The following is an 11959-nucleotide window of genomic DNA, read 5'->3' on the forward strand; positions in this document are numbered from 1 at the left end:
CTACCGATACCAACTCGTATCTCCCCAACTATATTACAGTAGTCATTGGCAGTGAAATATTCCTCGAAGCTTCGCTCCGCTATTTTACGATGATATTTCCATATCGTCCACCTGGGGGCATAATCCAACTAAAGACTACCTCAGCCGAATTTTCCCGAGAAGAATTTGATGATGGCTACTCTAGTATCCAACTCTCGATAACAGTACAGCATACACAACGTTGTGAAGTTGGCGTTTGGAGCCATTGCAGCCATTGAGATCATGCAGTAGAATACGACGACAGGAGAGCCGCATCGCAGGTGAGAGCAGCGTAGTAGCGCCCTTGACCTTACAGCTGATACCCACATGACTATCATCACCTCTCCATAGACTACCTTCAGCGCTCCACCATCATCACTTCGCCGAGTCATCTCGGCGACGTCCATCAAGAGGAGCTAGCTCCAAAGAAAGGTACTCCAGCGTCTGAGATCCATCATGAGACCAGTGGTGCAATAGACGGACACCTGACCTTTGCAGACTCTGATGCGAACAACCCAGGTTCGATTCCTGATTAGGGCAACTCCTACTACCTCAATACTTTTATAGCTGCGATACGAGAGGGCGGCACCACTCCTAGCGACCTGGCGAACTGATATCCACTGATGAACGCAACATGGTATGAGGGTACAACGACATCAACATGAACAACGACACTTAGAGGGTCGTCTTATCCCTGAGCATAGCAAAGTCTCTTCTACCACGTTCCATCTCTTCCGGACTTCCCCACGGTTTTGGACTCGTCTCCACCTCTGGATCTTCTCTCACCTGGGGCCTCCTTCGGCTGAGTGTGGGGACATAGTTCATCCATAAGAAGTCGAAACTTCCTTCTGGGGTCTTCAAAGTGACCTTACGGTTCGTAGGGCCAATCGATAGCCTCAGCTCCTCTGGCCACACTTCATGGTTGGCCTCATCCCATAGCATGATGTCACCACTCGGTGTAGGAGTATACCTCCATATGTGATACATGGCGTCAGGCATGGGACTCCCACCGTTAGGACTTTCCACGAAGTACACGTGAGTAGCGTTGAAGCCGATGTAACAGCCAAAGAAGAGACCACTCTTGGAACGGTAGGAGCCAACGACCTTGGGAGTGAGCAAGCTGAGGGTGGTGGTAAAGAGAAGGGGAATGACGACTAGGAGGGGCTTGCACATTTGTGGACTAAGACGGGGAAATGGAGACTGTAGACAGATGGTGAAGTTAGCGTTGAGGAAATGCAAGAGAGCAAGATTCACTACTCACCACGAGAAAATTGCATGTCCGTTAAGAATGTTAAGTAACGCAGAATTAGAGATCAATCAGCTCATCGAATCGGGGTCACTAAGTTTAGTGACAAGAAATAGTGATCTAGGACACCAAGTTTAGTGACAGCGTCTGTTTGTGCCACGGAAGACCCTAGCATTAGTAAATGTGATTGCCAACTATTATCGGCTGTAAGTGGAGGCATGATAAGTACTCTATGCTCCTCAAAGACTCATACGTGTAGCTCTCGAAGAGATCCAGTTTGGTGATAGAAGTGGCGAAGGAGTGGTAGGCTGGGTGCAAGGGGTTTGTAATATTCAATACGGTGCATCGTCATCATCATCTACCATGGAGATGTCCCGCCCTTCCGTAAATGTAAAGTAAATAAAACCGCATCGAATATCTTGGAGTGCCTCAAGCCCATACGTGGACTTACTAGGCATCGGTGAAAAATGCCAATTTTGTAGGCGTCCTTCGAGTGGAATGCTTCTCCTCGAAAGGAGGCTCTGCACATAGCATCAGGGTTGGGGGGAATATATCTGTTCGCTTTCCTCAGCTCAGGAGTTTTCTCACTAGTTATAGGAGCCCACTTATGAATTCGAGTAAAATATACAGAAACCAGTGAAAATTTCCTTGGAATTTTCATATCGTCCATGTGCATATTTTTCCACACTGCGTAGCGTCCTCTGTTCCCTCCTAGTGTAGTTTATTTGATGTCTACTAACCCAACACGACCCCAGGCCACCTCCTTCGAAGAGACCGAGCAGAGCGTCCCAGTAGAGGCCCCAGTCAATGCCCCTCCAGTGGAAGGTAACACTATGGCCGCCCAGCTTGGATCCCCTGAGCGGCCAGTCCCAGCTGTGGTAGTGGCTCAAGGGATACCCTTACCAGGCCAAGAGGAGGCCCTCCCTCAACAGCAAGAGGTAGGCACAGCTAGATGGACGTATTAATCATTGTGGTGACAGCAGGCTGTAGTAGTGGAGGACACCACCATCCCTATACCCAAACACTATCGTATCAAACATACGGAGTTCCTCGGCTCTGAACGCTCATTTCTCCTACAAAGTGAGAATGGTCCTTGCCCCCTCCTAGCCGTGGCTAATGTACTACTACTACTGGTAGTGCTATTGTAATATGGGGTTGTGGTGGTATTAGGTACTACTCCTTCGTAATGAGCTACAACTACACAAGGACATGAGCTCAATCAGCTTTGATGATCTCGTCAGTAGAATCGCCAATGTAATGTTCGATAGTAATCAGGATGGAGGAGATGTGGCTAAGGGTAATATTTACTGGGAAGGGGTATAAATCTTAGCGGAGCGAAGCTGTTGTTGGTGTGATAGGTCTGGAAGATGCGGTAACACTTTTGCCCAATCTGAACGAAGGTCTAGATGTGAATGTGAAATTCGGCTCTTGTGATGGTTTCGAGTTCACCCCCGAGCTGAGCGTCTTCGATCTCCTCGATATCACTCTGGTCCATGGTTGGGTTGTCAGCAAAGACGACTTGTCAGCTTATCCCATCCTTGGGCCCCTCAGCTACAACCAGGCAATAGAGAAAGTGGTGGCCTTCAACGAGTTGCAGTCACGGGCATTACAAGGAGAGGAGGAAGAGGCCCCAGTTGATCCCGGCACCTACGAGGATGGTCTTGCTGTTAGTCAGTGGCTCGAAGAGAACAAGTCTCAGATGACCTATGATGGTCTAAGTCAAATCATGGATCGCCTGAAGGACAACGAGTTGGCGGTAGTGTTCAGGAACAACCATTTTGTGACGGTCTTCAAGCCTAGTCCTGGTGAAAATGGAGAAACGCACTTGTACGCTTTAGCGACTGATATCGGCTTTGGGAGTAGCTCGATAGTGTGGGAGCGTATCGATACTTTGGATGGTGACACGCTGTACTACGATGCGGACTTCCACAGAGCGAGCGGACAGTCCCCAGCATCTAGACAAGCCTTGGACAAAGCAGATGATGACCCGGACTATCTCCTGGCGTTGAGTTTGCAGATGGATGATGACGAGAGGGCGCGGAGGCAACCACAGGCTCGAGTGGTGACTGAGGGAAATCAACAACAACAGCACGAGGGAAGGCGTCGGAAGAGGAAGTTCTGCGTTATAATGTGAGAGCCTTCCCAGTTTTGTATATGACTACGACGAGCCTGTTAGTGTACAGCTGCTTACAGTAGGTTGTTAATACTATTGCTCTTCTTCTAAACTCAGCTTCTTACTCACCTCACTCTGTTGTGTTTACTAGTGGTTACGGACGACCTAGATCGACGAGTAGTTTTTAAACCGCTATATGCAGTATCTCCTTGGTCGGCGACGTGGGAGTAGTGATAGCGTCTCCTCTACTGGAAGTACCTGTGGGAGGCTAGTCGCTCGCAGGTGCTTCCTGTTCAGGCGGCGACGGCGGCGAGTCGATAGAGTCGGCAGGTTTTGTCGCTGCTGCCATACACCCAGGTTTGGAGTACATTAGTAATCTCTCGTCATTGAATAGAACTCTCCTACTCCTTGACCCACCGGGGAAGAGCGGTTCTCTGACGGGTAGGCTGCCGTGGTAGGTTAGCAACTTGAATGATGGTGTGACTGTTGTAGTGGAAGGAGGAGGAGGAGGTAGTGGTAGGAGTACGACGATTGATGCGGCGACTGTGAGTCGGGCGTGCGCGCCTCACATCCGAGTGGCCGCCATCAAGCAGCTACCAGAGACTTGCTATAATGTTGGATACGATGATGCAACAGAGTAGTTACGGTGGGCTCGCCGCCGATGGTCATGGTGGCAGAAATGTTATGAAAGGGTTCTAGCTTGGTTACATTTGAGGATAGTAATATTCAAGGCTCATTAGCCCAGTAGGTAGAGTGCGCGGCTTTCAATTGGAAGGTTGGAGGTTCAAACCTATCGTGTTGGACAATATTTAACCCGACTCACATCACAGTCGATACACTTCAGATACATCCTCCCCCTAGTGCTTGCACGCCTACCCACAGACCCCGACCCGTCAGTGAGGCAGGCCCTCCTCGACACCCTCGGCGAGCTTGCTGCGTTCCTTATCTTGTCCGACCCAGAGGAAGGGTCACCTCTACTGCCTCATGCACCGTTGATCCCCTAACATAGGTATGCTACCGTCGTCAACAACCTATTCCCATTGGTTACGAATATCCTTGTAAATGACAAGTCAAACGAGGTGAACTACCACTCCAACAGGACTTCGTATTTCCGATCGACAGGTCCGCGCACATGCGGCATCTGCAATGGCAACTTTGGCTGCACATATGAGGGCTCGTGACCACGGGGAAACAGTAGCCCACTGAAGTTGGCTTTGGAAGCATTGATCCATTCCAGGTTCTCTCGACACTACTTCGGTTGTCCCAAACCCCAGCAGATTTCACAGCATCAGGAACCTTAGGGGACGATGAGAGGGAAAGTGAGTTCACTCGTTGGTCTTAGATCTCATATTTAACTTCACAGGTAGCGGGAATTCCTTCGGTACTGTAGCAACAGCTGCGGTTCAGCTGATGGGTCAACTGTCCCCCACCCTGGGGCCCGACATATGCTCACAGTAACGCAGTGGTCGTCAACTCTACTCAGTGTGGGGGGAGACAATTCTGAGAAAATCTTGGGAAATTCTTATTAGTTCCTGCACACATCTACCTGAATTCTATAGTTAGTGAGGAAACTCCTAGACTCAGCCGAGGATAGCGAACATATATTCATACTCCAACACTGCCTCGACTATGCAGGTACATTGTCGCACAACTGAACTCACTCACAGAGGAGCGCAGTCCCAAAATACGGCGAACAGTTGCGGCTGCTATGGCAGAAGTTGCCGCTGTGAGCGTTGGAAACTCGCCCCTGGGTTGAATGGTTTTTTTCAGGTTGTCGGGCCGAGTTTGACTCTATCAAAATTATATCCGTTTTACGTCCAACTCACTCATGATTCTCATTGGGCTGTGCGGAAGAGCGCTATCGATTCGATGCATTTATTTTTAATAGAACTTGTCAAAGGCGACGATGAACGTAACGCGAGGTAAGCATCTCCCCAGTGTGGTAGAATTGATTCGAACCTTAGCCCGAGGGATTCGGCCGTTTCCGAACTCCTTAGCGCAATGGCTGCTGCTCTCGTCACTGACACCAGCTGGTGGGTGCGGAAGAGTGCCATGCTCAAAGTTGGCTATGTGAGCAACGAGTTACTTCATCTCCCACGTAAGGTCAGTGTAGGTGATCGCATCCTGCGGCCCCTGTACGAGCCACTCCTCGATCTTCAATTCTGTGGAGCCCCTCTTGGTGCAGTTCGCCGACTTTATCCTCTCACATGCTTCTAATTTATCACAGATGTCAAGCCGGGTAATTCTTTATAACTTCGACGTCACTGAAGATGAAGATCTCTTCAGGAATCATCTAGGAGTAGCAAGGGGACCTACAACAACAACACCAGTGGTGAATCGCTCGGTGGAGCCGAACTGAGCAGAGAAGTTCTCTACCACTGCTCCTTCACATTTGCTGGTAACGCCTCCCCTCAGCCCAGCATTGATTATAACCATCAGGTGTCGCTCGAAGCGCCTTTTCCAGTGGGGTTGAATTCGGCCCAATCTGGTCCCAGCGACTGCAGAAGCCCTTCTTATCGCTATTACACTGTAGCGAATCTAAAGTTCGGTAAGTTGCTGGTGCAGTATGTCTTTGATCTGTAGCCTCTCAGACGACCTCTCATCGCCTCCGTCCACGTCCTCGTCTCCACATGTGGTAAGCATTGTGAGGAAGTATTCGAGGACTGCGCTCTTGCTGTGGTTCAAATACTAGCCTCTCCCCAAGCTGTAAGTTACTCTGAGAAAATATGCAAATGCTCGACTACATGTATTGGCGATAATATGAAAATTCTGAGGAAGTTCTGGTGAATTCTTTCTGTTTTCTGTACACTTCTGCCATGATTCGTATATGAACTTGTATAATTAGAGAGGAAACTCCCGAGCTCAGCTGAGGACAGCGAACGAATACACTGGTGTACATCGTCTCACTTCTCCCCTACCATCTTTTCGTCAACTCTTCCGCAGAACGCAGTAGAAGCGAATTCTTGTCCGTTGCCTTCAGCTAACTGAGGAGCGTATCCTAGTACTTCGTAATGCAGTCGAAGATGTTTTCCGTCGACTAGGCCCAGGATCCGTGCTAAGGTAGGGGCCTCCTCATCTCCCTAAGGCGCTCTTGAGCTCCACTCAGAAGTCGCATACTGCGGATCCTGACGATGTTGGCCTCATCCCAGTCGGCGACTACTTCTCGGGTCAGCCGCTCAGCAAGCCTGTCATCGCTATCGAGTCGAGGTGATGATGATAATGGGAATATAACAGTTACCGACACCACGGGATGGAGGGAGAAACGAGAGCTAGCGAGAGTTGCTGGAAAGTTGGTATGATAGTACATTCGAATACATACCTTCCATGAATATTCTCAAGTTCTCCCTATTGGATGAAGACGAAGTTGAAGCCTCTGAAGACTCCCCCATCAACGAGGGCTCCATAGGCAGTTTAGTAGCACTCTGGCTCGTATTGCTCTCGGCCACTACTCCTACTATAAGTGAACGTCACTGAATAGGCTCAGGGGAGATTCCTCCCAGGTCTAGCAGCGGCAAGCTCGGCGCCTCAACTTTTCCGATGTCGACGCGTCGGCCCCGAGATGAAGCATCGCATCGTAGCATATTTGGTATGTTATCTCTACTCTGGCTCGGGCCACATACTAATCTCAGGTTAAGACCTACGCTTGTTCGGAATGCTATAGTAGACGACGGGTCCTTGTTGAGGTGGCCAAAGAGGTGATGATCGTCATCTGCCTCCGATCGGTTCATCTCTATGACAGGTTTTGTTGTCGTCCCGCAGTGGGGGTGTTCGAGACGAAGGAAGTCTGCGATCTGAAGCTAGATACTTCCTGACTTTGCTAGCTCTGCTAGGTCTCGATGATTGTGTCCATGTACGCAGCTCCGTGGCTTCTGTCGGAGAGTTGTCGATTTCAGATAAGGCTAGCAGTGGTCTCCACCCTTCATCTCCTCAACCCTTTACCCGCTCATCCCCCTGAGAGCATAGAGACTCTGATAGAGACTTTGCGACAAGATGATGATAGAGAGGTCCGGACTGTCGCCAAGAGTGAATAGTATTCTCCTCTGGACCTTGTCGAAGCGGTCTGCGTCAGGCATCCTCATCAGTACGCCTCGAAGGTCGTCCTCTTTTGACTGGGGGACCGACACCGAATATGAAGACCTTCCGTCTCCATCTACTGGCGACTACAGCGTCCATTGGGTTCTCTATGGCGGTGGGTTGATGATGTCGCCTTTGTGGATAGGATGTGTATTCTATTCAGATGACATAGGGACTGCCTTGTCTCCGTCATCGTCTTCGACCCGGCCGGTGCCTCCATGCAGTAGCAGCTGCAGTAGCCTGTCAGGTGTCGATGGTGGGACTGGGAGTAGCGACGGGGCAGGCCATACTCTGCTAGAGGAGGTGGACGAGGAGCTCGCAGAGGCTCTTGCGGCTCGACAGAAAACGACTACGACTGTTGGTAAGTATCAACCATAGCGTTCGAGTAACTCAAGAAGTCAACCGCAAGTCAATCAACGGAAGGGTGGACCATCAGGCCGATTGTGATTCAGCGATGGACTCTATCAAACACTTCCGCTCAGCGGCGTTCGGCACAGTACTTAAATGGTATGCATACTATCGAAACATGATACCAAACTCACGTTATAGAAGCGATGTCTTCGAGCTCTGATGCCACGATCAACGTCCACATCATATTACTTACAGATACCATACGACACGACACGCCTCGGTCGACCCCTGGGCAAGCATCCCCGAGTATAAGTCGCTCATTCTACATAGGGGGGGAGGACGCTGAGGATGAGAGAGTCGACGATGCAGTGGACTTCCCTCTTGAGGATTACCGGCAAATGAACGACGATGTGGGTGGCATACCGCGGAGCCTTCAAGCACAGGGTCAATTCAAAATCAATTTGAATCACTTGAATAAACCGTATTGATAACAGTCAATCATCACAGCATTCTTATGGCGCAGGAAAATCCAAAGCTATGTGTAGAGAGCCGCATTCACCTTCGGCGTGTTCAGATTACTCGACTGCCCCTGGCTCCGGAGACCCTCACTATTCAGAACGACAGCATAGAGGATGTGTTCGACCAGACAGATTGGACAACAGCCACCCTCTCGCCGAAATCGCGAGGCGTTAGTTTTGACGAAGGATGACGCCGTTCATCCGTTAATCACCTTTTGTCTTGTGCTTGCCATATTGTATTCTCATTGAAGGTTGACTTTCAGAGATTATTCTGTCTTGGGTTGATCATAGTGTTCGTCTTGGATTCGTCCACGTTCAGCGGGATAATAGTGATGGTGTGTGTATTCAACCACTTAGCTCAGAGACTCATTGCTGCCTTATCCGGCTTTGTTCGCGACCGGGCAAATAGTTGCACTCATGCCACTCATCGAGTGGGTAAGTTTGTGTCTTTTTGTTTCGACCTCATCCGTATAACATCATCTGTGCACAATGCGAGTAGGAACAGGCGAGGATTCTACTGTCATTAATATTAGGGAAGGCTGGCCATTCAGCATGGTGATCTCCTATACTACTTTTGGCGCCCTCGAACTAATAACACCAGTATAGCGAATTGATATCAACAGGATGTAAGACATGTATAACACGAGTTTATTGCTTGCTATGGGATGGTAAAATGACGATACCGCATGTGGTGTTGATGGACACTGTAGACGGCCGATTTCCCTCGGAGACCTACAGTGCACTGCATAAACAGTACGAGTCCTTACGTAACCCACCATGGCAGTTTGCTTTAGCGCATCCGAGGCATGGGACTCCCTCCCATCGGGCATACAGGAGGTGTGATAGATGACACGCTGGAAGGTCGTCCCGCCGAATGCCAAGTTACGCTCTGCTTCGCTCCGCTGAACTTTCCTCAACTCTTCGATCGAGACCCTCGGTAAGCCTGCGACTAGCATTGTTGGAAGATTAGCCGTATTAGCTACTAAGTGAAGCGGGGTCGGGCTGACTGCGGGCTCGGCAAGGCCCTCTGATAGAGTAACTCGCATACTCTCCCGAGTCCTGGGCCCGACCAGCAAAGTGACCCACTCGGGAGTATGGGGGTTTGATGAAGGCCCAGCTATCAGGAGTTGGCATCAAAGAAGTGCTATTTTACAGGGAAAACAAGAGTCGCCATTCTACTTTGATTAACCAACACAATTGCCAAGGAATAGAATCACGGTTGAACGCCATGCGTTGAAACATCGGCGGAGCGACGCGGAATATACTTCTATAGACTAGTTTGATGAACCAGATAGGCTAAGCGGACTTTCATACGACGATGTGTGGTAGGATTATATGATGGTGAAACGTGAGAAGCAATTGGTGGGGACACGACGGTAACGGAAATGTACAGACAATCTCGAATTAACTGTCGATGGTCACCGTCGTCTTCTCCTCTACAATTGTTATAATGTCGGATAGGATGACCCTGGCGAGTCCCTCCACAGGGGCCTCCCTCTCCTCATCCGGTTGGTCTGGAGCGGTCTCCAGTCGAGATGCCTCAACAGGCTTCCTCCTTTTCGGGATCTTCACTTCTTCCTTGAAGCCTAGGATGATCTTCTGTGTTGATCTCCTAGGCTGGTCGGCTGAATGAGGCCTCGAACTCCTCGAGCTGCTGTCAGGAGTCACATCAGGAATGTCGATGGAGAACACCTACACAGACCCTCCAGTTCCCAGCATATCGTAGATGTGCACGACCTCTGGTGGTCGTGTTTGGCCCTCGACTCCATCGGTTTTCGCTTCAAGTCGACTAACTCCTCTACGACCAGCCATAGTAGAGTCACAACTTCGAGCTCGACGATTGGCAGAGGACCTATCGATGTTCCCTGAGCAATAGTCGGCAGGGAATCTCACTACACAAGAGGCAACCCCACACTCGTGGACGGCTTCATCGTAGTAGCACGACCTGGTATGGCGGCGATAATGATAGTCGTCAGTTATCGAATACTTCCAACCCTTGTCAAGGACAGCCGCCTTTCTCTCTTCCTTTTCCTTCACTCTCATCATCAAAGCATCATCATTTTTCATCTTGGACTCCTCAAATCTGAAAGAATACATACATTCCGGCCAGTCGGGAGGCCTCACAAAAGACCATCACTTAGACCAACTCCGACGGGTGTCCTCCTGGAGGCATGGGGGAGTGATTTAACCATCTCCTCTTTCTCCTTCTCTACAGCTTCAGCCTCCGCCTTCCGCTTATGCGCCTCATCGTGGCTAAAACCGGGCACATCCTGTATAGACAATTATTCGTCGGAGTACAAGGAGGCATGAAGATCCTTCCCCATCGGCGTTTTAGGGGTACTTCGAGAGCCCATAATGCAAACCTCCAGAGCTTTTTTCTCCCTAACAGCTACCACTATGACTATGACCATCGGCGCTCCTCGTCCTCCTCACTCTCTCATCTTCCGGATGCGCTCATCTCTGGCAGCCCTCTCACGATAGAGGTTCTCATGAACCCCACCACTGCCAATCGGAGATCTGCGGCCACCCAAATTGGAACTGCTCGTGGGCCTGTATCGGCCCAATGACTTCCGCAAGTTGGGCTGATAGGTACCTGCTGACGTCACCATCCTGTCTCCAGTTACCAAGACGCCATCATGGAGTTGAGAATGCGGCAGTGCCCAACGGCAAAGTACATTCCTTGTCCTCCTCCGCTTTCACGGCCTGGGCCAACTTCTCCATCCTCTCTTTTCGAGCCTGCGACTCGGCATACCTGTTATAACTCTTCAATGTCACTCCCGCACGTTCTTTACTCACAGACGTTGATGACCAGCGCTCTTCCTTTTGGCGCTCATGCTGGTCCCAGGAATCGAACCGGTGACATCTCGATCTCTCTTATCCATCCTCGGGACCCTGGCGAGAGGTTGGAAAGTACCTGCAGATGAAGACACCTTTGCTCCGCTCCGCTAAACGAAGAGGACCACTTCCTTGAGAGACTCTCGGACGAAATCCTTGGCACTCAGCAATCTCCCTCAGCTCGGCCTCCTCCTGCATTTGCTCCAACTTAGCACGCCTCTTCTCTCCATCAGCATACCTGACAGGCTGTCAGTGACAGCTTCAAAACGTCTCGTTGAAGAGACCAACAGTAGTCGTACAGCCTATTGGTAATCTCACGGATGTCAACGGTTTTAGCCGACTTGCCCGGCTTCTTGAACTGAAATCTAAGATTAACGACTTTCAAACCCTACAATACTCACTCTGGCCGCGTCTATCTTGGCTTCCTCCTCAGCTGAATACTGCAATGTGAGCTGCTTCACTTTGGCTCGCCTTGTGTCCACAGCATCCTCTGAACCCTCACGTGTTCTCACAACCTCCCTCTGTCCCCCTACTGCTCATGCGTCCAACCATGTCCATCATACTACTGCCTTTGTGTTGGCTCATTGACTCAGCAAACGCTGAACTTCCATTCAAAGCCGGTCGATGTCTACTAGGCGGGCAGAACTGAGGAGCTCGACTACTCCCACACTTGTTCCTTAGTGACCGATACCTTGCTGGCCTCCATCTCCTGTCGCTCTTTTTCCATTAACTCCTCTCTCATTTTCTGCAACTTCGAAGCCCGAGCATCGGCCTCATGCTTGCTCATTCTCTCCCAGAATCCCT

General features: G+C 50.2%; 4 protein-coding genes across 4 annotated transcripts; 2 read left to right on the top strand and 2 right to left on the bottom strand.

Annotated features, from left to right (window-relative positions):
- Nucleotides 1–693: 693 nt before the first annotated feature.
- Nucleotides 694–1191, bottom strand: Pmar_PMAR029241 (hypothetical protein; the record flags this gene model as incomplete). Its single annotated transcript, XM_002782336.1, has 1 exon — nucleotides 694–1191. The coding sequence occupies one exon, from the start codon at nucleotides 1189–1191 to the stop codon at nucleotides 694–696; it is 498 nt and encodes a 165-aa protein (XP_002782382.1).
- Nucleotides 1192–1992: 801 nt separating this feature from the next.
- On the top strand, nucleotides 1993–3398 carry Pmar_PMAR029242 (hypothetical protein, conserved; the record flags this gene model as incomplete). The annotated part of the gene is made up of 4 exons (XM_002782337.1): nucleotides 1993–2202; nucleotides 2248–2382; nucleotides 2435–2561; nucleotides 2623–3398. 4 exons carry the CDS (start codon nucleotides 1993–1995, stop codon nucleotides 3396–3398), a joined length of 1248 nt encoding a protein of 415 aa, XP_002782383.1.
- Nucleotides 3399–4657: 1259 nt separating this feature from the next.
- On the top strand, nucleotides 4658–8556 carry Pmar_PMAR029243 (hypothetical protein). The gene is made up of 19 exons (XM_002782338.1): nucleotides 4658–4696; nucleotides 4741–4831; nucleotides 5013–5103; nucleotides 5148–5299; nucleotides 5342–5447; nucleotides 5491–5616; nucleotides 5664–5775; nucleotides 5817–5925; nucleotides 5969–6083; nucleotides 6442–6584; nucleotides 6612–6670; nucleotides 6878–6963; nucleotides 7007–7072; nucleotides 7117–7227; nucleotides 7271–7381; nucleotides 7447–7566; nucleotides 7615–7812; nucleotides 8058–8212; nucleotides 8377–8556. Exons 2-17 carry the CDS (start codon nucleotides 4788–4790, stop codon nucleotides 7621–7623), a joined length of 1560 nt encoding a protein of 519 aa, XP_002782384.1. The 5' UTR covers nucleotides 4658–4696; nucleotides 4741–4787; the 3' UTR covers nucleotides 7624–7812; nucleotides 8058–8212; nucleotides 8377–8556.
- A 1168-nt stretch (nucleotides 8557–9724) lies between these two features.
- Nucleotides 9725–11942, bottom strand: Pmar_PMAR029244 (Be158, putative; the record flags this gene model as incomplete). Its single annotated transcript, XM_002782339.1, has 13 exons — nucleotides 9725–10012; nucleotides 10058–10185; nucleotides 10315–10403; nucleotides 10445–10573; nucleotides 10619–10702; nucleotides 10754–10913; nucleotides 10996–11072; nucleotides 11117–11234; nucleotides 11284–11393; nucleotides 11455–11513; nucleotides 11557–11645; nucleotides 11722–11800; nucleotides 11826–11942. The coding sequence occupies 13 exons, from the start codon at nucleotides 11940–11942 to the stop codon at nucleotides 9725–9727; spliced, it is 1527 nt and encodes a 508-aa protein (XP_002782385.1).
- Nucleotides 11943–11959: the final 17 nt, after the last annotated feature.

The sequence above is a fragment of the Perkinsus marinus genome (assembly GCF_000006405.1).
Source record: "Perkinsus marinus ATCC 50983 genomic scaffold scf_1104296939758, whole genome shotgun sequence".
NCBI classification, from domain to species: Eukaryota; Perkinsozoa; order Perkinsida; family Perkinsidae; genus Perkinsus; species Perkinsus marinus.

Coding starts and splice junctions, on each gene's coding strand:
- Pmar_PMAR029243 (XM_002782338.1), top strand. CDS start 4,788: ATGGGTCAACTGTCCCCCACCCTGGGGCCCGACATATGCTCACA. Junction 5,448..5,490: donor CCATGCTCAAAGTTGGCTAT/GTGAGCAACGAG, acceptor AGGTCAGTGTAG/GTGATCGCATCCTGCGGCCC. Junction 6,964..7,006: donor ATCGCATCGTAGCATATTTG/GTATGTTATCTC, acceptor TACTAATCTCAG/GTTAAGACCTACGCTTGTTC.